Source organism: Aplidium turbinatum, chromosome 18 (assembly GCF_918807975.1).
Source record: "Aplidium turbinatum chromosome 18, kaAplTurb1.1, whole genome shotgun sequence".
Taxonomy (NCBI): domain Eukaryota; kingdom Metazoa; phylum Chordata; class Ascidiacea; order Aplousobranchia; family Polyclinidae; genus Aplidium; species Aplidium turbinatum.
In genome coordinates, this window is record NC_137489.1 from 20,928,269 (window position 1) to 20,955,025 (window position 26,757).

The 26,757-nt window shown below is 37.7% G+C and overlaps 1 protein-coding gene across 1 annotated transcript in view; it reads left to right on the top strand.

Moving 5' to 3' along the window:
* LOC145787127 (tyrosine--tRNA ligase, cytoplasmic-like) overlaps nt 1-26,136 on the top strand; it is a 108,753-nt gene extending 82,617 nt beyond the window's left edge. The window contains exons 8-16 of the mRNA XM_082598852.1: nt 939-1,019; nt 10,945-11,037; nt 11,901-12,036; nt 14,937-15,022; nt 21,338-21,473; nt 23,202-23,308; nt 25,169-25,368; nt 25,460-25,601; nt 25,893-26,136. Of these exons, the coding sequence (XP_082454978.1) occupies nt 939-1,019; nt 10,945-11,037; nt 11,901-12,036; nt 14,937-15,022; nt 21,338-21,473; nt 23,202-23,308; nt 25,169-25,368; nt 25,460-25,601; nt 25,893-26,003 (1,092 nt within the window). The 3' untranslated portion in view covers nt 26,004-26,136. The remainder of the gene's footprint in view (nt 1-938; nt 1,020-10,944; nt 11,038-11,900; nt 12,037-14,936; nt 15,023-21,337; nt 21,474-23,201; nt 23,309-25,168; nt 25,369-25,459; nt 25,602-25,892) is intronic.
* The last annotated feature ends 621 nt before the right edge of the window (nt 26,137-26,757 follow it).

A 26,757-nucleotide genomic window follows, 5' to 3' on the forward strand; every position in this document is an offset into this window, starting at 1 on the left:
CATTGGATGGCGAAGATCATTTATATTTTATACCATTCGAATTGCCTTGTTTATGCAGCAGTTATCAGAAGATCCAGCTTTTACCAAAGATTGTGACTTGCTGCTTTTTTAACACATTTTGATGTTAAATATTGGTTTACATCTCCAAGTTTGACAAATGCTGCAGTGAATGACTTAGAAATATGGAACGCTCTGGGAATTAAGTGGTAAACCAAAGTGCAAAAGCAATAAAACTTGTCTGTGATTAAACAAAAGTTGCTTGTATTTTAAATTTTGTGTTATTAGTGTTGTATATTACACTAAAAGTTGAACATTACACGTTTATGGGGACCACATTTGGTCAAAAATGTGTTTTTTGCATTTTTTTCATTAAATGTTTTAGACCCCAAAACCCTCTGGAAGTTAGGTAGGAAACCATGGATTCTGCTTCTTTAAACCCAAGTTTGAGCGTTCTAATCCTACCGGTTACTTAGATTTAGCCAGATTGGCCGATTTTGACCTGGCGGGCGGTACCGGCCCACTGCTAGGGTGTCAAATGTAGACCAATCTCAACAAAACTTGACAAGGTGTCATTTTGGACCACAATGCAGAGGTCCAAACAAGAAAAAGTTTAAAAATTAAAATTTAGTTTTTATTGCACCACCCTGTGGTGATATTTAAGATTCAGCAAAGCTGAAAACTGTACAGAATTTTCTTACTTGAATTTTTCAAAAATTTTGTATGCTGGTGTTATGTTCCTAGTATAAATGTTCCTAATATATTGTTTTGGTTTTAATGTTTTGTACCATAAAGCACTTATTTGGTCATTTGATGGAAAGCGTTTCTCAAAAAAGAGCAATTGCCATGAACTGCTGCCATACAACTTTCAATCTTTCATTCCACAGAAATTTATGCGATAGTTTTGTCTTTCTCTCCGTTTAACATTGGTTGATTTTCAGGCTTTAGACGAAGAATATTTGAAAGTGGATGCCCAGTATGGTGGAGTGGATCAAAGGAAAATATTCACCTATGCTGAAAAGGTTTGATTGTTCTCATTCAAGGAACATGTAGCATGCGGCATATTTGAAAATGGCACTCGCTCTTTTGCAAAAATTCATATGCCCAAAACTAAGATTTTCTACACAATTAATTGCTGTTCTATGGTTTATTTACAAAACAATCGCAGAAATTGCCACAAATCGGCCTACCATTTACTTCTGACCAGGGTTGCCATATCCTCTTTGAGGCACTAATGCAAAATATAAAGGTTTGATTTACCATTCGGAGGTATGTTGGCTGAGTTAAGGAAGGGTACCGATATCGGTATTTTAGTATTTTTTTGCTCTTTTGGAGAGAAGTACCCAGCATTGTCTACCGAAAGTGATAAAGGTATTTTAATGCTTTTATCAGATTATACCTGGTTGTTAGACCTTACCTTTTTAGTTGATATAACGCAGCACTTTAACAGGTTATGTATCAAACTGTGTGGCCGTGAACAACTGCTTCCAAAAATATTCAAAATATTGAAAGCTTTTCAAAGTAAATTGAATCTGTTTCAGTTGCAGTTTAGTTGTCAATTGGAGAAACAATACCATTTAAGTACATGTCGATTTCATTTCAAACTTTGCAAAATATTCTTAAATTTGTAAAGCGAAAGAAAAATAAATGTTTTGGTCATTGTAAATGATTTACTTTGCAATGCATGATTAATTACACTGGTCTACACGATTTTTGCGGCATGAGCTTTGAAAACTGATTTAGAGTAATTTTGTGTTGCTGAATCCGAATCTGACCTCAGAGTTTACCTGTCACGTCAGGTTTATGAGATGTGATAACAACAAATTGATACTCTTGTCAAAAGTGGAAAATTTGACGTTGCGTTTGTCACACATACACATTGTGCTATATCCAGAAATCCAGGCCATGTGGTGCATAAGTAGCTGAAATACACCCACAACTATAATTTTCATACCAATTTGTTTTCTAAGCAACGTTATTAACAAATTGACTAATAAAACTTTTCTGTTTTTTGTGAACCACCCAGCAAACTGTCACTTGAAGCGGTTGACTGTCTCTTATCATTAGTCTCGTCCTGTTGCTCAACACAACAAACAGTGTACCAGCCTCATTTTTGTAATCAACTATCGATTTCGCTTTTAAAGCATCTTCAGTTTGATATTGTCAAGAGCAAAATAATAATAAAAAGTTCTTCAAAGGTTTAAAGTTTAGATATTATGACGTAACAAAGCATGTTGCGCCACCATGGAAACCATGAAAAGAATTATATAATCTATTACTGCGTAATTACTAATGAAGAAACGTAACATGTAAAATTAAATGGCATGAAAAACAAAAGAGTTTATAACTTATTGTTAATTAAGTTGTATAGTATAGTTTTAAGTTGTATATAAGTTGTTATTATTATTAAGTTGTAATTGTTTTTCATGCTATTTAATTTTACATGTTACGTTTCTTCACTAGCCGATGGAAAAACACGAAATCAATGTGATTATTTATCGTGATCTCACAAAAATGGAGAAGCAGCATTAAAAAAGTAAAAATCTATCCTGGAGCTGACTGTGGTACCGATCACCAACTGCTAAAAGTAACATTAAAGCTTCGGCTACAAAAGATGACACACTTTTTGCCCCCACTTCAATTCGACTATGACAATATGACAGATGATTATTCCATTGAAACGAGTAACAGATTTGAGGTGTTATTAGGTATACTGTAGACGGAGAATCATCCCCTCAGGAGCTTTGGAATAACACAAAGGAAGCAATTTTAAAATCAGCCAAGAGCACATTACCAATGAAAAACAGGAAACGAAATAACTGGATTAGAGAAGAGACATTAATAAAAATAAAACAACGGAAAAAATTATGTAGAACAACAATGTTGTAAAATCGAAAAACACGCATCAAATAACTCATGTCGCGATTCATACCAAGCGGTAAAAAGCATAACCAATAAGTTCAAACCAAAGCTAGACGACATTAAAGACGTTCAAACCAAAGCTAGTTCTACATAATCATTCTATTTGTAATCAAGGTTGAATAAGGTTAAGATTGTTTATTTGAATAAGTACGGTAGTTATTTGAATAAGATTTCAAATTGGTTTTGTAATTGAATCATTGAAATTGTCTAAGTGTTTGAATAAAGAAAATGAATAAAGAAAAAGAAAGTTGCCCGAAATGCAGTAAAAAAGTTACAGTGGATGGAATTGCTTGTGACATTTGTGACTGTTGGTTTCATGCTAAATGTGTGAGCTTGACAAAAAATGCATTGCAAGTTTTGTCAAGTCACAGCAGCAGTGCAACTGGTAGCAATGGGGTCATACAATGGTTATGTCCTGGATGCCAGAGAGGTTCAAAAAAGATTATGGATCATATAACCATGCTTATGAACATTCAACAGGAGCAGAGACAAAAAATAGAATTGCTAGAATGTGAAGTAACCAAGCTATATTCGCTGATAGAAACTGTTGAAGAAAAACCCTGTGAAAAAAACTCTCAAGTTGTTGAATTGCATGATGAAATGCAAAAGCTAAAGCTGGATGTTCAGGAAGATATGGACAAGCAAAGAAGGCAACTCAATGTAGTGGTTTTTGGGGTCGGTGAATCAACATATGAAACTGAATCACAGCGGCGTGAGTCTGAAGGAGACAACCTTTCTGCTGCGGTGGAAGAGGTTATCTCACACAAGATTTGTATGGTTAACAACAAAAGGTTGGGGAAAAAAAAGGAGGGAGAGACACGTCCAATACTAGTCACACTGCAATCACTGGATGACAAACATAAGTTACTAAAAAATGGATATAAAATCAGTCAATCAAAAAAGTTTCAATTCAATGTGGATCGGACAAAACAAGAGAGGATGCTTTGGAAAAAAATGATACAAGAAAGAAATGCCAAAAGAGATGCTTGCACAAGCGACGAGGAAAAACTATCTTGGAAAATAAGGGGAATGAAAGTGGTAAAAGTAGGAAAATAAAGTTTATGGATAAAAAACACTCCATAGTCCTGTACACAAATATGGACACTTTGACAAATAAGAAAGATGAACTCCTTGCTAGAATTATCACCTCCAAAGCTGATATAATTGCTCTGGTAGAAATAAAACCAAAAAAATTTCAATTCTGTCTTACACAACAAGAACTGGAAATACCAGGATTTGATATCTTTTGCAAACTTGATGACACTGGTAGAGGAGTATGCATCTATACACATAAAAGTTTAAAAGCAGCTGAATGGCGAGATCCTTGCTGGCATCTTCCTGATGCATTGTTCATTGAAATAAAAGATAATTTTGGAGTAAATGTAGTGATTAGAATTGTCTATAGAAGTCCAAATAGTAGTGATGCTCACAATCAGAACTTAAACAACTTATTGTATAACCTAGGATCAAAAAACAATGATATTTTACTTGTTGGAGATTGGAATTTTCCTGAGATTGACTGGTCTGTGCCAATCTGTACCAAAGCTGTGACCCACCCAGCCAATTTATTTTTGGAAGCCTCTAGGAATGCATACCTTGATCAACATGTCGAACAACCAACACGGATACGAGTCGGAACTACACCAAGTTTAATTGACCTGGTTATGACAAATCAAATTGGCCTAATTTCAAATGTTACTGTAGGTTCCCCAATAGCTAAAAGTGATCATGCCACAATAATGTTTGACTTGCATTTGCAGAAAACCACCACCACAATGTCTAACTGGTTCTACAATTATTCCAAGGGAGACTTTAATGGTTTAAGGGAAAGCTTAGAAAAGGTGGACTGGGATCAAATACTGAGTGATACTTTAGACATACCGGTACCAGAGATGTGGGAAAAATTCAAGAATAAAATATTTGAGGCTCGTAACAAATTTGTACCTCATGTCAAGATATCTGAAAAACGACAAAGGCCAAAATGGTACTGCAATCAAGCCCAAACTGCAATACAAGCAAAACATAAGACATACAGAAAATGGCTAAAATCAAGAACAAATGAAGATTACAGATTTTACTGCAAAAAGAGAAATGCCTGTACAAAAGTCATACGTAATGCAGTTAAAAATTATGAAAAAGCTCTAGCAGCCAATATATCTTGTAATCCCAAAGGTTTCTGGAACTATGTAAAATCTAAAACAAGGTATCAAGAAGGTGTTGCAGACATCGACACTGCTTATGGAAGAACAGATTCTGATGGTCTCAAAGCTGCTGAACTGAATAGTGCCTTTTGTGGTGTATTTGTAAATGAAGAGGAGAATAGGAATGAAAGAGATTTTCCTTCATTCAGCACTAAATCACTCACTCATGAGATGGAAACAATCCATATAACTATTGAGCAAGTAAGAGCTGAACTCAAAGCACTTAATGTTAACAAAGCGATGGGACCTGACGCAGTGCATCCCAGACTGTTAAAGGAAGCTTGGTGTCAAATCACCTATCCCTTACAAAAAATATTTAATCAATCATTGAAAACAGGACAACTTCCAGATGAATGGAAACAAGCTAACGTAACAGCCATCTTCAAGGGGGGTGACAGGCATTGTCCATTAAATTACAGACCAATTAGTCTCACTTCAGTAGTTGGTAAAATTCTGGAATCACTTGTGAGAAATCAAATTACACTGCACATGACAAAAAATGGATTTTTCTCTCAACACCAACATGGTTTCATGCTTGGTAGGTCATGTATGACTCAACAAGTTGAAGCACTAGACAACTGGACTGAAATTTTGGGCCAAGGTGGTAATGTAGATGTTGCTTTTATGGACATAAAGAAAGCATTTGACACTGTGCCTCATAAAAGGTTGTTGACAAAGCTTGAGGCATATGGCATAGAAAAGTTTGTACTGCAGTGGATAAAATCTTTTCTCACATCAAGAAAGCAAAGAGTTGTTGTGAATGGTCACTACTCAGATTGGAGAAGTGTTAAAAGTGGTGTGCCGCAGGGAAGTGTATTGGGACCAACATTATTTGCATGTTATATTAATGACATGACCGAAAGTGTAAAATGTAATATTAAGTTATTTGCAGACGACACAAAAATATATCAAAAAATAACAAACAGAAGTGACTGTTTACAACTGCAGAATGATCTTGATGCACTGAATGAGTGGTCCAGAAAATGGAAATTGAAATTCCACCCAGAAAAGTCCTGTATTTTAAGAATGGGAAAAAACCCACCAACATTCAAGTATACCATGATTCAAGACTATACTGACAACTCAAGAAAGGAATTGACATTTGTGAGTGACTACAAGGACCTTGGTGTAGTTATTGATCAGGACTTATCATTCAGAAAACACATAGAAAAAATGGTTTCTAGAGCTAACAGTATGGTAGGACTGATTCGACGTTCTATATCTAATTTTGATACCACAGTATTTGTCACTCTTTTTAATGCATTAATTCGTCCAATTTTGGAATACAATAATTTGATCTGGTTCCCAACATATAAGTACTCTGTAGCTGTAGTAGAAAATGTTCAAAGGCGTGCAACCAAATTGGTTCCTGGATTAAGGCATTTGTCATATTCTGAAAGATTAGAAAAATTAAACTTGCCTACTCTAGCATTCCGACGTCTTCGCCATGATATTATTCAAGTGTATAAATATTTAAATGGTTTTTATGATGTAAATTATACTGTATTATTTCAAATGAACCCAAATACCTATGATACAAGAGGCCATAACTTAAAATTGTATAAGCCACAAACTATGTCAAGGCTGAGAAGCAACTTTTTCACAGTGCGTGTAGTAAATGCCTGGAATAATTTACCACCAACAGTCATAAGTGCACTTAGCTTGAATGCATTCAAGGCAAGGCTTGACAAGCGCTGGAGCAGCGATCCATTGAAATTTACCTTGAAATCATCTTATGATGTTATGTATTAAGCGACAGTACTATTGTGTATGTATTTTTCATGTATATATCACCGTATTATTTTCTGGTCCCACTAATATGTCTTCTAAAAGTTTATATATGTTATCAGATGTTATTGACGGTTAGAGTTATTAGTTATTAAACTAGCTGTTAACCTAATTAACAGCAAATGCGTTATGTATATCAGAATGATGAAAAAGCACCTCGGTGCTTACAACATCAAATATTTATTATTATTATTATTATTAAAAGTAAAGATGGTGAAGTTTTGTGACAGAAAGATGAGGTAAAAAAAGATGAAAAGAATGTTGCGAAGAATTATACAAAGAAAAAGATCCTATCGATAATGTACAAACAAATCCAATTACACAATGCAAAGCTGAAAATGATACAGAGCCACGACCACTGCTGAGTGAAGTAGAAAATGCTTTAAACACTATTAAAAACAAAAAAGTCCCGGATCTGATGATATACCCATTGAACTATTGAAATATATTGGAGAAAATGCAGTGAGAACAATTCATAAACTTTGCATCAGAATATGGGAAACCAACATTTGGCCAGATGATTGGGTAAAGTCAATATTTGTCCCATTGCCAAAAAAAGGCGACATAACAGAATGCAGCTACAACCGAACAATTGCTTTAATTAGTCATGTCAGCAACTTAATGTTAACAATAATTAAAAAAAGACTAGAAAACAAAATTTAACACGAATTAGCCCCTAAACAGTCTGGTAATAGACCCCGCAAAGGAACAAAAGACGCAATACTCAATTTTAAAATGCTGATAAAGAAACGAAGAGAACGCAACCTTTCAACTCATTTATGTTTTCTAGACTATCCAAAAGGCTTTTGATTCAGTGAAGCACCAACAGTTGTGGACAATTCTGAAAGGTTATGGCTTTCCTACACATCTGATCAATTTAATGTGAAGCCTGTATACTAGTGTATACTGCTCAAAAAGCAGCAGTAAGAACTGGAAGTGAGCTCACCGAGTGGTTTTCCATTGGTAAAGGTGTCAGACAGGGATGCATTTTGTCACCACATCTTTTCAATCTATAGTATATACCGTACTGAACACATAATGAGAAAGGTTTTGGAGAATTTTGATGGCTCTGTGAAAATTGGAGGAAAAATGGTAACCAACTTTCGATATGCTGACGACATAGTGTTGGTCGGTGGAAGTTTAACAGAACTGCAAGAACTTTTGAATAGGGCCAAGTCAAGAGGTGAAGAATATGGTTTGCAATTACATCCCACAAAAACAAAAGTGATGGCCATAAGTAAAAAAGATGAAATTTGTCCAAGCTTATACATTGGTGGTAATGTTGTTGAAAGTGTAAGTAATTTCTGCTATCTTGGCAGTGTCATAACTGACACTTATGATGATAGCACGGAAATTAGAAGGCGAATTGCTATGGCAAAAAAAGCTGTGACATCACTTACAACGGTGTGGAAACAGAGGTCAATTGGTAAAAATACAAAATTGCGATTGCTGCGAACTCTCGTTTTCCCAATTGCCACATATGGATGTGAAATTTGGACGTGCAAAAAACGTGACATTAAAAAGTTTTGAAATGTGGTGTCACAGAAGACTATTACGCATCAGCTGGATGGAAAGAAAAACAAATAAATTTGTTTTCCAACAAATAAACGATAAATGAAGTCTGATTAACAACGTTAACCTCTGAAAATTGAGATATTTCGGACACATAGCAAGAAGCAACATGTTGGAAAATTCAATGTTGACTAGGATGGTGCAAGGCAAACAAACAAAAGGACGACAAAAAATAAAATATTTTGACAATATCAAGCAAATTACAGGAATAAAAAGCATGCCGGAAGCACCACTAAAAACAAAAGACTGAACAAGATGGAGGCAGTTCATAAGGGAGATCATAGCCGATCAAACATGATCAATCTGTTGAAGAAGAAGAACACTAGCCTTTCGTTATAGCACTCCATATGTTGGTAGTAAACGCAACGCCAAATCTTTCACTTTTGGCAAAAATAAAGTATTTTTGCTCTATCTCAAAAATTTGATGTGATACTAAAAATCTGAGTTCAGGTTCGGATTCAGCACCCTAAAATTACCTGAAATCAGTTGTCAAAGTCAAAACAGCAGAAAAAAAATCTTAGTAGAAATTTCTTAGTAGAAAACACCTTTTTAATATTAGAAAGAATAAGCTGAACATAATTTAGCTTGCTAAATGGGCATAGCTCATAAGACAAAAATTGTCATGTCTGGGTTGGACACCCCTGTTGTAACTGATGGCTTAATTCTTGATTAATCTTTTTCATCACCAACTATTTAACAAATAGGTAATCGGCAAAAATCTCCCTGGTAAATATTACCTGAAAAATATTTCTCCACTGAAAAATTCACGCTGGAAAGTATTCTCCGAAAAAAATGCACCTTGGACATACTATCCAAAGAATTTTTACTTGGAAGGCACATTTACCATGGTAGGTTTTTCCGGGGAGGTATTTACTCAACTATTTCAGCAGACCAAAGCCCTAAGAATAGCCTCAGGCATTTCTCTTTACAGTAGCATACTGTTTGTTCATTATCAATAGAGAAATCAAGTCGAACCGGTGCCACTTTGCAATCCACAGCTCATATACGCCGACTTCCGGGGGGCGGCTCCCCCAGTAAATTTATTGTTGAAGGGCTACAAAAATGGCCATTACAAGTGGTGTTTCAAAGATAAAATACTTTGCGAAAGAGATTTAGATCATTTAAACGGACTTAAAGAATGGTGCAAGCAAAAATCCGCCTACGTTGCTCTTGTCGGCATAACAGCAGCTGATCGCATGGATTTCTCTGGAACGTGAATTACTACTGAGATGCGCACGGCACGCACGCTCACAGTCACACACTGCTTATCTTCTCGCGCGTGAGAAGCAACTTCAAAGTCAAAATGCTCTTGAGCGGTGTCGAACCGGCATCCTATCGAATATTGAACCCCGGCTCTCCTCATTAATCGGCTGTGCACTCAAGTATTTAGTTGTTCATTTATTTTGGCGGCGGCGATACTAAACGCAGTGTCAGATTCAAGGTAGGAACGATGGAGACCAGGAGTCAATGCAGTGAGGTGCTGATTAAAAGATCACATGCTATTGTGGTTTTTTGCAGAGATATTATGATGTTGCAGAAGTCCTGGTAAGCCTTGTATTTATGTTGCTAATGTTAGGTGATGACTTGTTGGTTAGGAAGCTGTAGTGATTCTAGTTGGCTTTTTTCAAGTTCAACTGCTTTGCCGGTGCATTTGTGACAGACGCCATGAGGTTTGGAAAGTAATGAGCAAGGGCCGTTGTTTGGACCTAGGGAACTTTTCAAGCACACTGTCTGACAGAGAGCTGGTGGCAGCCAAGTCAAGCTTTATCTGTTTCCCAGCAACCAGAGTAAAATCTGGATGTTTTTTTTATTCTAAATGAGGTGGTTTGCTGTAGCTCAGTCAACCAAGAGTTCTCTGTCGCTGTTGTGTAATCCCAGTTGAAGGGGTTAACGTAGAATGAGGGATAGTTGTAAAATTCTTCAGACAGAGGTTTATAGATGTTGACTATGTGGTAGTTCACGATGGTTATGCACATTGCCCAATCAATCTCGGCCTCCTTTGGAGAATGAGAAAAAGTTCCAGGCCATCGTGCACCAATGTATAGACTCTGTGCTTTCTTTGTTAAAGTTGTATGTAGGCTCATTTACACTGCTACATTTTTTTCTCTTGCCATCAGCAGTGCGGTAGATAATTTGTAATTTCATGTTGTATAATCCTTACTCTAAAGACAGGCATTGGCGCCAAATGTTTTATTGATCATTTCCAGGTCAGCATCCCTAATTTTTGTGGTACAAAATTTTTATTGCTTTTATAAATTTTGTTATTATTTCCAGATATTTTTCAGCAATTCTGGTTATTTGTCCAGATGAAGTTTTTTATAAAGCAAGAGAATGCGAGTTGTATTTTTAAATATTGAATACGGTAGTACTTGACTCGAGCGATTAATTTTAAAATGCGATCATCTTCTTCTTAGAATGTCATAGTCGTTTTAGAGGCAATGATCAAAATGTATTTTTTCTGCAGTACTTGCCAGCTCTGGGCTATAAGAAAAGAATTCATCTCATGAACCCGATGGTTCCAGGGTTGGCAGGGACTAAAATGAGCTCCTCTATAGAGGTGAGTGCTTTTATTAATTTGAAGGTTCACACTCCACAGCAAGGGGTTATCTTTCGTAGAACTAATATATCTATTTCACAATGTTCTATTTGAATAAAGACCTTCTGATGATCCCCCTTTCAGGGTGAAACACTGAAACAGGCTGTAGAGGTTTTAGATAGTACTGGTAATAACTATATTTGATGTATTTCACACAATGTACATACTAACGACCTGTTTTAGTCTGATGCTGCGAGTTCGCTGTGGTAGTAGCGGTTTGCACTAGCTTTCGGAACACAGTTCCTTAGTCATGTGCTATGACGAATAATAATGTATCTATCTTTCGTAGAATTAGTAAGGGTTTGTTTTCTAATCTGTTCTGTATTTCGCATTTGAGTTGCAAGAGCAGGAAGTTGTAGGTCAAGATTAGTTTAAAATTTGTAAAACATATAATCAAAATTTCAAGCTTTTAGGTTACAAAATTGGTTACCCGAGTACAGACATGTGCATTGTGCAACCAGTGGCCCGCGGGCCACACTGCGGTCCGCCAGGTTGTTCCGGGCGGCCTGCGTGGTGCTCAGCAAAATGTTAAAAGTTCATACTAGCCATCACTATTTGATACAGTTTACATCAAAGCAATGGAAATTTTCGCACGCTGTGCACAGAAATATTGCGCTTTGTGATGCAAGAATGCTGCGCCTGCATTGCATGATTTTGCAATGCGAGATTTTTTAACAGGCAACTTGTGATTTATAAATTGTTAGTTGGGGCTGCGTCACGAATGCAAAAGTAAATCAGGGATTCCGCGATGACAGAAACGTTGAAGAGCATTGATGTATATTCAATCACAAAAACGTTTTCAAAAATGTTCGAACTTATTTAAGGATTCTAAGATTGACCTGTTGGATGATCCGGCTGTGGTGAAGAGGAAGTTGAAGAAATCCTTTTGTGAACCAGGAAATATTGAAAACAATGGAGTCCTCTCATTTGTGAAGTTTGTTGTCTTCCCGATATTTTCAGGTCAGTGTATGAAACAGATATCAGGCCTCCAAGCTCTTTAATTGTCTGGTGACCAAGTATGACCTACTAGAGCTTCTTCCCTGAAGCCGAATTTTCTTACCCGGCAGCCAAAATAAAAATTCCTCAAAAGTTGTGTTTTAAAAATTCGTGAATTAATATCTGGCTTTTAAGTTCACTCAGCTACAAACAATGCAAACAAGGCCTTGAAACATATTTGTAGTTGTTTTTGAATGCAGTGCTTCCCAAGTTTTTTAGCTTGACGCTCAGCCTTTTTGCGAAACTTTTTTTTATCAATATTTCTCGTTAGTGTGTGAGAGTCTTTGCCTTGTTTGTGAAAAAAGGTTACAAATGCGGGTGAAGAGAAAAAAAAATTTCAATTATGAACGGAGAATAATGTTGGCTTGTAGAAGCTGAAAATGAAAATGTATGGAAGTAATTTTATCTGGTAATGGTTAAACAGTGATAAGATTGGTCAACGCAATTTTTGGTGTGACAAAGATAAGAGGAGTTTTCGAGGGTGGGAAATCCGAAAATGAAATCCGTTCAAATCCGTTCAAAATCCGTTCAAATCTTTTTTTTTTTCACTGCAGCCATAACCCGTTAACTTGTAATGGCTGCAGTGAAAACATCCTGATGTGGGAAAACAAATCTCATTCTCTAACTTCAGCCATCCAAATTTACCCTGAAAATTATTTTTTGTTTATGCACCAGAAGGCTGATTTCAAATTGCTGACCTGTGTAATCATATCAATTGTTTTATTTCGTGATATTTTGTTTAATATTGATTGATGTGAAAATTGAACAACTGTCAAAGTACAACAAAGACATTTTGCAGCCGAAATCACTGGTTACTGAGCAAAAATCATCTTAATGGTGTCAAACAAAAATACATCACGAGATATCTCGCAAGAAAGTTTCTACCCCAGAGAAAAGCAAAACTATCATGGAAAGAAGTCAGAAATTCTTTTTGTGGCTCAGTTTAAGTGGAGTCGCTAGTGTAGATTGCAATCTTCTATACTGTATTACTTTGTCAGCAAATTCCTCTTCTTATTACTTCTACTGTTTCAAGGTCTTCTGCCACGCAGTCTCTTTTTATTATTGTTATTTATTGTTATCATTATTTATATTATTGTTATTATTATTATTATTATACTTTCGAATCTTTTCACTTTTGTTTCACAACATTCAGTGGTTTCATTCATCTGAACTTATCTTTCATCTCATCAATTTGCAGTCGTTTTCTAATAATTTCATTTCTCATTCGGTCCTGCTTTGTTAGTCCGAGATTTGACTGAATTACTATTGTGTATTCAATGATTCTGTCACTTAATGTTTCAAATTTTGCACAAATTTAATTTTGCATAAAGGAAGAACTTTTGGATACTGAAAAGTTTAGGTGTTCATCAGGACAATTATCATTTCTAGCATTATCAGTGCTAGAAACGAAAGAACTTTTCTTACTAATTTTAGCAAATTATTTTTTTAAATTGTGTTTGGTCTCATTAAGCTATGAAATGTACAAAATTGTTTCTTCTTGCGGTCAACGAAGTGGAACAAATACTTTTAAAATCATCATCTTACTTAAAATCAAATTATTATCATTCTCCTTGATTTATTGTTGTAAAGTTTTGATATTTGATATTATAATAGGTTGTTTCTTGTATCTAGAAGATGGATGTGGGAAAATCGCAAAAGTCTATGTGCTTATCCCAGTTGCCAAATCCGAATTTTGAATACTGATAACTTTATGTATACAGAATACAGGTGCTATTGACATCTGAAAGCTCTTGTTGAAGAGATTTAAGCCACAAAAGTACTGCAGTGTAAAGACTCTGGTTAATAATTCAGACATTTAAGTAGTGGAAAACCTTGGTATGATCTCAACCAGGGTACTATTACTGCAAAATAATAACTCAAATTTTGATGTGAAAAGAGACGGTAGAATGAATTAGTATTTAAAGAATCATCTATTTATCTCTGACCACAGCATCGTCCGAACATTTTCAATGTAGCAGAGAAGAACGTAAATGACGTATTTTTATCAGCTGCGCTTTGACTAAAAAGTGATAAGAATTGACCAAATTTTTACTTGTAACAGGTTTTTGAATTTTTTTTTACCCTTGCAAGACGTGTAATTTTGCAAACTTTAGATAAAAGTATGTGCGACACCTAGAAAAAACCAAGTGCTTTTTTCTTTAGCTTTCTTTAGCTTTGTTTAACTGATAAATTCAGAAATATGGCTTCTAGGCCATGTCACAGTAACGATACACATGTCCCATTGGGTCAAGATGAGGTCGCCGACAAAAAAATGGGAATACTGAACAGGATAGAACGATGCAACATTTACTCGGATATCAAGCAAGGTGCTCTGCACAGGATTTAGCCGAGTTCAACGATAGAGCAAGAGCTTGCGTGATGTTCTGGGCTACGGCCGCGTGACACACGGTGAAGAAGAACTGATCATGAAAGACAGCATGATGTAAACATAAAACTAAGCCGAAGGGTTTGTCTGAAGTCTCGCTCAGTTCAAAGTTACGTTGACCAGTCGACAAACCAATCGACCAGCCACTTCCCCAATCAACATATGCTACTGCTCAGAACTTTAAAAACAAAGAGAATTGTTCAACGAAGTACTGCCGTCGTCATGCAAAAGTAATTTTAAACTATAACATTTAAATTTATTCAACTTGAAAAATATTGATTTGAGTGTTGCAAGTGGGTGTTTGATGAGCTCATCTTTTATATTGTCGACCCTTATTCTTACAATGTTTTATTTTTACGAAAGATATTTATAGCATTAGTCATATTACTTACCCTCCAGTTACAGATGATTGAGTCTTGCATAACAGATGTTTATTGTGTTCAAATACTGTATATCGTTCAAACAAGTGTAATTTCAGAATTGGTGATCCTTCGACAAGAGGAATTTGGAGGAAACAAGACTTACAATAACTTTCAAGAATTGGAAAGTGACTTTGCTTGTCAGGTAGATTGTTAGACTTTGACGTCAGTGTGTTAGATCGTGACACTTGCGGTTGTGACCAAACGGGGGTAGATTTATTTATAAGTCAATGTGGAGTTTATCCGTCCACTTGTTTTTATTGAGAGTGCAAGTCGTTTACCGACACGCGCTTAACAATTATATTTGCATTCCGGCATTCATTAATTTATAACTGGGCAACAAATTTATGGTGCCGTTTTTTATTATAATTGCTTGATGTTCCTATAATGTTTTTGGGACTTTAGGTCCGAAAATGACTTTAATCTTTTCGCACTGTCGGCCGTTTTCACAAAATAAATTTGTTTTATCTGAAAATACAGATTTATTTTCTTCAATCCAGCATGCATTAGATTAGTTACGGTAGTTATTAAGTGCAAATAACTTGGTAATTCCGTTCATTTTGAAAGAACTAAAATCACCCTAGTAACACTTGCAGCAAATACAAAACAAACATTTCAGCCTTCAACAGAATACTCAAACACTGGAAACTTGGACATCATTTCTTTATATTATCTCGAACCAAGGTTCACACAAAATTCCCAGTTTATTTAGCCTCATCTTTGGTATCTCAATTAACTAAGTGTCCTGGTGAAATGGTTCACCGTCCTGTGTGCGTATTTGTAATGTGTAGGTTGAACCAACCAATTGGCGCGATAAGCGATGTCCCATGAAGTGTCACCATGAGTAGGCTATGAGTGCTCGGGCAGGCTTACAGCCCTGATAGAAGCAATGCCGTCTAAACATATCTGCTGGTCCACATTGCGTAAAACTTATTGGCAGTGGAAACTCAAGATCATGGAATAATGGAGAAGGAAAACTCATAAACCCAGCGACTCTCTAATAACTTACTGTAAAAGGTTGGAGGTGGTGTTAAGAAAGGCGTCGAGCTGTGAAAATCTGTTTTAAATCTTCAATAGTAAACAAGGATTACGGAAATGATGAATCAGAGAGGACTTTCTCCAGACCCTCGCCTAGCAATCAGGAGGGCGTATCAGCAGTCGCAGACTGATATGATAGGGGCGATCAGGAGTTCGTCCCAGCAGCCGCGGACTGGGATGTGATGAGTGATCAGGGGAAAACAGCAGATAGGAAGACAGCCAAACTATCAATATTGGTACTTTGAGGGGATGAGCTGGCGAGGTTGTTGCAATGTTAACACGTAACGGCATTGACATATGTTGCGCACAAGAAACCCGATGGAAAGGCCAATCTGCCGGAATGGTAACCGGGAAGAACAGCAAGTATATATAGCCTAAGTGCTTTTGGAAGGGTGATGATGATGGCTTTGGTGGTGTTGATATTTTTATTGCTAAAAGTCTGGTTGACAAGGTGCTATCGGTCTCACCATCAAGCAATCGTACAGTTTGGCTCAGACAATTAATATTTTCAGTGGTACACCCCTATTAGTGGGAACAAAACCGAATTTGGATGATGGTGATGATGAGAGTCTACGCTCCTCAAATTGGTCGTTCGCAACAAGAGAAAGATTCTTTTTATTAGGAACTTTTAAGTTATCTCATTACTGTGCCTGACAGTAAAGTGTTCTTGGTTTGTGGAGATTGCAATGGGCATGTAGGTGAGTTTTCTGGTGGTTTTAACAGTGTTTATGGTCATCATGGTCGTCGTATCCAGACTTACGCCAGGTGGTTGAAGATTTAAGTTAAGTGGACGGTAAGGAAGCCAATCTTCGTGTCCACTGTCCACCTTCATCATGCATTTAAGTATCCTGCCTAACACAGCCGCATGCTCTTGAGCGGTGTCGAACTGACGCCCATTCGAGCGCCGTTCCAGGGCTCTCACCACCTGGCTATGCAGTTGACAATCATGGTTATGATTCAGAATACTCTGAGGGGACAAGTTTATTGGACCTTTGTGTTGCTCTCGACCTCGCTGTGGTTAAAACCTTCTTCATGAAAGTGGCTTCCCAGTTGATCACCTACAGGTCTTCGTCTGCATCGACTCAAAAAGACTACATGTTGGTTTGAAGATTGGACCTAAGGTTGGTGCGCAATGCAAAAGTCATCAGTAGCAAAGAATGTCTCCCAAGACAAACTACTTGTACATGAACATCATTGCCGGATCTCCGAAAAAGGTAACTCTTGCTCCAACACTCCGTGTCTGGAAGTTGACAACCCTAACTGCAAATCGCAGTGCCTTTGAGTGTGATGTGGCTGAACGACTTCATTCGGCTAGACAGTACAATGATGTAAATGGGTTATAGGCCGTGTTGAAGTCTGGCTTGAAAGGGAGCTTGCGAGCAGATCTGTGGTTACACCAAAGACGGGCCTGCTAAACATGAAGAGACCTGGTGTTGGAATGAAGCTGTTGAGACTGCAGTGAAAGAGAGGCGTGAGCTCTAGAAAGCATGACAAAAGGGTGGAAGAAGCCTAATCACAAAATAAAAAGCCTAAAATGTAGATGCTAAACTCATGTTCAGCAAACAAACGTTTCAAAAACTATATTGTCTTCATCTTCAGTGCTATAGCTCTGAAGATAGACAATATAGTAAAAACAAAGGATGCTCCCAAGAATTGAGTTATGCTGATGATCTAGTTATAGTTGCTGACACACTTCTAGAACGAGCAAAAATTTACTGCTTGGAAGGTCGGTCTGGAGTATCATGGACTTCGTGTTAACATGGAAAAGACCAAGGCCCTACCTACACCAGGGGTGTCCAAACTTTTCCCAGGCGGGCCAAATCTGACAAAGCAGAAGTGCCCATAGGCCAACAGCCTCTGATAATCTTGTTTCGCACAAAGATGCACATTGCACATATAGCAATGTTGTATTATTTAATGTTATTTTCATACAACAAAGCAATATACAGGTTTAGATATTTGTGGTACACATATCACAGGATATCGTAAGTTAGGCTATATAAGTTATTTGCTTTTCCATCTGAAATTAACACATCCAGAAACTTTAACTGACTTACTGACGAGTTAATTTCTATATCCAAGTCAAGTCTGATTCAAAGTTAATGGTAGACAAGTGTAAAATATCACGTAGGTGGAAGTCGCTCAGTTTTTATCTCTGGCGGTTTTTGTTGAAGTTCATAATCGAGAACGTCTGCTCACACAAATCTGTTGAACCGAACAAACTCTTACATTATTCTTGCAAACTTTCGCATTTCTGGAAATTTGGTTTTTGATCCAGCCGCTGATAAAAAAGGTACGAGAGGAAGATGGAGCTGTCGGCTTCGCAAAGAAGCTCAATTAGGAGCAGCGGTTGTTGAATTAGTTGTAGTAGATTTTATTCTTTATATGTAGCTTATGCAATATACATCCGAGTTCAAATGACATTGGTATAGATTCTAAATCACATTGACATGTCATTTAGAATTCATTTGTTCAAAAAATTAAGGACTGTGACATAGGGTTGCCAGGAAGTAGAGATATTTACAAAGTCATTGAAAATTAGCAGGATTGGGACAGGATCTTTTAAATTCCCAAAACCATAGGATCAGGACTTATACTCATCGGATTAGGATTGGATCAATATCTTGGAAAAGGTAGATCCGAACATCTGCTAGCCAAAAATAACATATTGTGCAACAACACGTGCGGGCCCCACGAAAACATATCGCAGGCCGGACTTTGGACACCCTTTTCCTACATTGTAATTGTTAGCTGTCTGAAGAAGGATATTGAAAAAGTCCCATGCGTGTGTGTGGACGAGGCGTTGGGAATAATTTTAAACTCTGCACCATCTGCAAAAGTTGTGTTCATCATGTGCTCTGGTGTTAGTGGCAAGCTTGAAGAGGATGTCAACTATGTGTGCAGGAGATGTTGTGTTAGAAAATGCCATAACGCACTTGAAGTTCAGCGAAGACCAGTATGAATGATTGAATGCGTTAATGCCTTCTGCTGTCTTGGCGATATGATTAGTCAGTCAGGTGGATGTAGGGACAGCTAGAATTGGGTCCGCTTGGAAGAATTTCCGAAAGCTCCTTTCTATTTTGGCAAGCAGCAGTATCCCCTTCCTAATTAGTAGTGCGATTTTTTGTCACTAAAGTTACTTTTTTTTAGTTGTACCAATTAACAAAAGAAATGTAGAACCATAGTTTCATAGTTGTGGGGTTAATATTTAAGAAGTTATAAAGTTACTAAAAGTCACTTTTTGTGTTTTTAGGTTACTTTTCATTTGTGAGGTCACTTTATTTTGCATACTTTTTGCCTAATTCCCCTATTTATTTATCTTTTATTGCTACTGGAGAGATGAATTTACATTCTATGTAATGCCAAGGCTTTTAATGTATCTTTTACTATGGTACGGATTTTAGGTTTGCACGAGCCCATGCTTGTTCGTATCGCGTGTATTCCCGAAAACTCGTTAGCTAATTTTTTCCATGAAACAAATTGTATTAACTGTATTTAACCAATTGTTTTCCCTGCAACAGCTAAAGTATTTGATTGGCAGAAAGTTCCTGCCAGAGAATGTAAAACATTACATTGTGTAATTTGAATTTGTAATTCTGATTTGAGTACAAAACATTGAAACTAATTTAGATGCTTTTTTTATGTTGAATTGCTGCGATTTCTTTCGCTTTCTTGTTTTCGTTGAATACAGTTACTTTTTGGTTAATTTTTTACAAACTTAAAGTCACCTTTTTGAGTTTTTTAGGTTACAAAAAATCGCCCTACTGATTAGATTACATCAAGCGTTTGAGCCTTAATGAAAATGCTATAGTGAGGTGGATACTGGATGTGCTCAAAGCGCCTGTCGGACACAGTATCAAGTGAAGAATTGGGAGGAAGGCTTGGCATCCACCAGGTAAAAGAGGTCGTACGGTGGAGGAGACTCCGCTTGTACGGCCACGTGCAACGAATGGAAGAGGACTGCTGGCCTAAGACGGTTCAGTCGCTAGTCGCTAGAAGGGTGACCAAACCAAATGACCAAAGAAGAGATGGTGCGATAACATGTGGAGTGACCTCCGAAAGGAGAACCTTGTGGCGGTCAATGTTGAAAGTAGGAGTACGTGGAAGCCGCCATTAAGTCGGATCGAAATATGCTGACGTCAACCCTTGCAATACGGGAAACAAAAGACGTAAACCTTGCACTAAGGTTGCTGCAGCTGATGTTGTGTTTTGACCCGTAGACACTTTGAACATGCAGTAAGACAATTTTTCCTATGAACCAGCTGACTGCAGTCATTTTAAATCTTCCAGCACTCACCCAGAGATTTAATTCTTGCTGTGAACTTTGTTTGGTAATTAAATAAGAAAACATAGTACAGTAGAATTCGCCTATAACGGCTTCGTTTATAACGTCAATTCGCCTATTACGTCGCATTTCGCTATGTCCCGGCAGAATTCCTATCTTTTACGTACATTGTAGTTCGGCTATAACAGCATCCCCAATAACGTCAATTCGCATGTAACAGCACCCTTTATTGGTCCCCAGACGTCTTTTGTTCGTTTATAACGTCACTTTAAGCCATCACCTTCACCACGAACGGTCAGTCTTTTAATCCAGTTAGCGCTGCTGCTTACAAAATGTTAATAAACGCCTTAATGCCTAAATGCCTTTTTTGCTAATAAACTTCTCTACTACTGTATGTAACGAGCTGTATTGCGCGAATTTCTTGTACCTTTTGCTGTAGGTTATTTTTTTTAAAACAATTTCTTTGTTTACTATATTTTCTGCGTGACTTTTGTCAGTTTGGTGGTACACAGTAAACCTGACTGGATTATACACCTTTTCCTTTAATCAAAAGACAGTTTTGGAATAGTTTGCGGTAGTTCGTCTATAACGTCAATTCGGCTATAACGTCAATTTTTGCAATCCCCTAGAGGTGCCGTTATAGGCGAATTCTACTGTAATGGCAAGTGGGAGAATCGAAACCACATCATTGAAATGAACTACCTCCCTAACTCTGAACCAGTAGGCCACGTTGTCGACGGCGAAACGTTCACTTAAGTTAGTTTTTGTCAGAAATGTTTCGAGAAGAACACTCACAATTACGTGTATGTAACATTTGACATAAAAAAGTGAATGCACGTAGTGTTTTGCGCTCGTTTTTTTTAAGAAACGTGTTGTTTTAAAGTTCTGCTTCAGACGTTCTGCTTTAGATGTAACAACAACAAAAAATTTACGTGCTTGGGTGGGTGTTGTCATAAGCTCTTTCGCTAATGTTGCTCAGGGAAAATGTACACGAGCTTGGTGGTGCGATATGACGTGCAACTTCGATGGAGTTACCAAACAAAATATTTGATCAAGTGGCAATCATGCAGTCAGCATTTTTCTGAAAATACCGACATTTTGTTTCAAATTCTGTTTATCGGATTTCTTTGTTTGCAGGCTGTCCACCCAGGCGACTTGAAAGCAAGTGTAGTTGAAGTTATCAACAAACTTCTTGCGCCAATAATAAGAAGATTCAATGAGCCTGACATGAAGAAGCTCACCGATCAAGCCTACCCACCCGTATCTAAGCAGAGTGAGCTGAACTGCATTCTTTTTTTTTAATTTGAAGTGAAAGAAATGGCTTTCAGGTCAGTTCATCTATGTGATGACGACTGTGTGCCTCTTCCGATGCAGATGAACATGATCTCCTAAGCCGCTCTATCAGTTGGCATATGCATAAAGTCAGAAAGATACCTGTTTGGCCATTTGTTCAGACTGTTCAAATATGTAAGCCGTTGCCGACTTCTGCTTCTATTTCCTTATATCATGTCTAATACTGTAGTGCTACTTTTTCCAGACCAGCACGTCTGTAGATGCGGTCTACAAATTGCATCTCGCCTGACTGTTGTTATTTTACCTCTTCATTTTTTTTCCAGTTTCAGAATTTGGTTGTTTCGTTTCTTTTCAGTCCGAATTTTTCAACATTCTTCTGAGAAACCATAACTCTTCAGACCGTCGCCTTTTTCTCATGTCGTTCGCATCGATAACTGTGAGAACACACGAAACCGTGGTCATGTCGTCTTCAGGAAAATTAGAAACATCAGGCCCATTGCATAAAGCGCTTTACATCCCATTCTATCCTCATAACATTGAAGCAGGATGTAGTGTATCATGTAGTAGCCCGAGTGATAGAGGTCGAGGACATTAATTACCTCGTGGAAAAATGTGGCAAGTGATGTGATTGTTGAATTGATCAATCCACAAAATGTGGTGGTTTCGGAAAATGCAGATAATATCGTGAAATGGCAACTCATGGACCGAGTGATTTTAATATGAAACCTAGAAAAATGCCGAAATCTTGCTTTTTTTATGCTTGCCTGTTATTAGAAAAATTCGGAAAATGCAGATAATATCGCATACAATGATAGCATACACTGCAGCAGAATAGCATGCAGCATACAATGATAATTTTACTGAGAAAACAATACGGTATTTCAAGAATTAACTACATAGAAAAGTCGAGGCATTCTGTAGCGATTGATCCAAAAAAGCACAAAGAGCTGTTGTGCTTTCACTAATGCTGGTAGAATGCTCAGTCCTCGTGGTAAAAAAATCCGAAATTTTTTTGTCTAAATTGAGAAAAGGAAAGTCACGATGCTTGTCAAACAATTTTAAACAGTAGATATGAACAGCATTGCGAGCCATGAACAAGAAAGATGACACCGACTGATAAGTTTGAAAGATTTTCTTATTAAAGATAACATACGTTGTTTGATTGATTGATTGAATCTTTATCTTCGGACTGGGAAAGCTTCTTGCAGAGCTTAATCCTGGCAGTTTCGCATACTTGTAGAATGTAGAGGCTTTGAATCACTGACGCAGGCCCGGTCACCGAGATTGACAGAGTGAAGTTTTCTAATTGCTGAAGTCATATTGCCGGGGAATTATTCCATCCATTAGATGCCGCTGAATGGAGAGCAGTCCTTAACGTGCGTTGCTCAAGCGCACACCCCGAGAGTCGAACCAGCGCCGCTTGATCTTGAAGCTTCTTCGTTCCAGAAATGACGCGCTAACCAACTGAGCTATCGAGGCGGACGGGGTTTATCTTATCACTAATCACAATAAACAAATCACTTAAAAAGACCCTAGTTAACCTTGTTTAAAAAGACCTTTGCAATTTACTTTTGCATATTAGAAGAACTGTTTCTGGTAAATTAGAAGAACTATTTTGTTTGCATATGTTTGCACTATTTTGTTTGCATATTAGAAGAACTATTTTTGGTAAATTCGGCGAAGCTTACATTCTGTGTTAATTGTTTAGAAAAGAAACCAAGCAAGGGAGGACCAACAGCTTCATCTTCCGGCGATGATGCCAACGTGGCGGCTCGGATTGATTTGAGGGTTGGAAAGATTCTCAGCGTACAAAAGGTGGTATTGTGCTGGTTTATGTCTTATGGCTGACTTTATGGGAAGCTCAGGACAAAAATTTAAAAAAAATTCTAGAGGTCTTAGAATGTCCTGTTGTAGTGTCACAATCAATACGCGAAGCCTCATGACAGGCAACATTATGTCTTGAACGAGCGTACTGTTTTAATTGTAAAATCCATATACGATATGTCATTATCGGTTACTGTCCTGTAGTGACCTCTGATTGCGAAATCTTTATTATGTGACGTATTTCTGGAACATTCTGTGTGCGTGCAAGCCTGGAATATTCTTTTGTTCGACTTGCCAGGTATCGTTTTTTTGCAATATGTTCTTAAAAAGGTAAATAGTTTCAACCTGGAATTCCATGGTGAGCATTTTCGTCTGCACAAGTTGTATTTTATGGTTTCTACAGAATATAGAAATTTTTGAGTCTCTTAAAGACATATAGGACGCACCATCAGAGAACATTATATCATGCACAGAAAATTAGGAGAAGTAGATCCAAGCAATGCTGAAAATCATAGGAACATGTCAGCTGTGCAGTGTGCACCTTGGTGGACGAACAATGGCCCTGTTGGAACAGGAACCCCATTTGTTTTTGTATGTAATTATACGCCATAATAACTACCAGCATAAGCATGTATATTTGTATTGCCTAATTATAGGTGTATTACTATTTGCAGCTTTTCGAGGCTTCTGTGTAATGATATAAAGTGGTGTTAAAAGCACATATAGTTACTTTTAACCGCTTTACTACATCTTTTCTGGACCTGGGTTTTCTTTGCCTCATCCGGGTTTTTTTGAACACAATCTAAGTTTATTGGAAATTTTTCGCTGGCATCCCTGATCTTTCCTGGTTAGAGATAGAAAAAATCGTGACATGTAGCCTATCATAAAATCAGGGCTAAAGTTTAAATTAAAATTAACTTCCTCCCCCTACTATAATTCTTTGCGTTTGGATTGCTTGCTTTCCCAAACAGGCTCTAATGATATATGGTGCGTCCTATATGTGACATCACAGATGCTTTATTTACCCTTTTCATCACCTATTGATGCTCTCAACTTTCAAGTCAGAGATATGAAGTCGCAAGTTCTAGTTACTGTGTGAAAACATGTTACTTCAAAAATGATTTGAACACCGTTTGAAGCTCTAGCCTAGGCCAACTTACTAGGCTTAAAAAGCTTTACAGCCATAAAACCAAATTCTTCCTGTAAATTGCAAAATTTGCCCGGTTGGAAACCACTGTTCTATACCTTTTCAAGTACATATTACCGATTTACTATTTTTGCATGTTTTTCAGTTCCTTCTTATGATCTTATCAAGGAGAAACAGGCTGTTAAGGTTTTAGAGAGTAGTAACTAAGTTTGATGTAATTCGCTCTGCTTGGCTTTTCGCTTGGCATTGAGCAGTTTTTGTAGAATTAATATATGTTAATTTATTGTATAAATCAAAATATAGATTGCTGATTTTTGATCCTCTCTGCCAACACTTGGTTTATAACGTATCTTCGTCAATGTCCTCAATCGTCATAAGTGCATCGCGAGTTCAGCAAATTCTTCTAAGTTCGTCACTTCAGAACTTGTGAACATTTGTTTCCGTTAGGAGACGCGATATCGGCTACAAAATTTCAGATAAATTTTTTGAGACGTCGGCCATCGCTTTGAGGGCACCAAAAAGGGTCCGCCGAGACAAAAAATTGAGAACCACTGGACTCTAATCTTTCTCTGCTCATAGACTGGTTGATTCGAGTGGTTCCACTTTGTCCTCAGGAGATCCAAAAGTCAAGCAGTGCTCACTTAAGCTAATCGTGGTTTCCAGTCCAACAAAACAGCTCGTTATATCTGTATGATGTTTTGCAGCATCCGGATGCAGACAGCCTCTATTTGGAGAAAATCGACTTTGGAGAGGAAGGGGGTCCTCGCACCGTCGTATCTGGCCTTGCTGGCTTAGTTCCCCTGGAGAGCCTCGCTGATAAGCTGATAGTGGGTGTGTGCAACCTGAAACCGCAGAAAATGAGAGGAATTGAATCGCAGGCCATGCTGCTGTGCGCATCCAATAAGTAAGATCTATTGCTGGTAACAATCGTTTCTGATTGGTCTCTGCATGTAACAAGTTAGTTGGAAGAGTAACATCGATTGTGCCGTTAACAGGACGGAAAGTTCGAGAAAGGTGGAACCGTTAGATCCACCAGAGGGCAGTGTTCGCGGCGACAAGGTGTTTGTAGAAGGGATGAGTGGCATAGCCCCTGATGAACGTCTTAACCCGAAGAAAAAAATATGGGAGAAAGTGCAGGTGAGGCTGTGATGATGACGTCATGACAACCACATTTATTGAACAAGCAATTGTCAGCCTCAGTGATCGCAAAGCCCCTACATGTCTGATATTGCCGAGACTGAGCTTCCAAAATGGCTTTCTCAGTCTAAGGATAAAGATTTCCTACAATCCGACCGGTCAATCGCTATTATCTACAATGAGTGACCAGTGACTTGGCCACTACAAGTCGACCTTATTCTTTCGATGAAGATCGAGCACTTTCGTTACTTTTAAATTGTTGCCAATTGATAGTTTTTTCGATTTGTACAGATCAATCTGCTAGTGACGGAGGAAGGCCTGGCGACGTGGAATGGACGGAATATTGTGACATCTAAGGGCAGCGTAACATCGCCGTCGTTAAGAAATGCAACCATTTCTTGATATTTACAAAAATTTCAATTGTGTATCACTTGAACCTGGAGTGAAAGTCTGTTGATAGGTGATGAGGTGGGAATCATTTGGTGTAGCTCAAGTTTGATGAAAAATTGTACAATAAACGGATTATTGTACTGTGGTTCTTGGTTGGTTTGGTTTTGAATATTTACCCTCGGACCGTCAAAAGTGCACGAAGTCACGCGCTAACCAACTGAGCTAACGGGGCGGTTCCCATTCAAATCGTTTGAAATGCGCTCACCTGACAGGTGCCCCAAATGCTGGGTTGCTTTACTGGGAGCGAGGTGCCAGTTGAAGGTTGGCTTTCACTAAGCAGGAGCCTTCAATAACTCTGGAGTTATATTCCTGTTGAAAAGAAAAATAGTTGCGTGGCATTGCAGCACCTTAGAAGACTAGGCTCATTATTACCATCCCTTCTTTAGTAGTAGAGTCCATTGGCGTAGGCAGGGAGGGGCGAAAGGGGCCATGCCCCCCAAAAAAAAATTCAAAGTTTGGATATTCCGAAGTTGGGCCCTTTTTTGAAAATATAATAAAATTTGTAGAAATTTATATCCTTTTCCAAGACATCTGGCAATTAACATCCTCCAGAACTTGGTTTAGACACACAGAAAGACACCAATAAATTTTGTAAAAACAAATAAACGAAGTATTTTTAAGTTACATTCAGACTTTTTGCCGATTGTGTCATTTGGCTATCGGTCCTAACTCCTGGAACCTGCGATTTTGACTTTAAATGTAATTG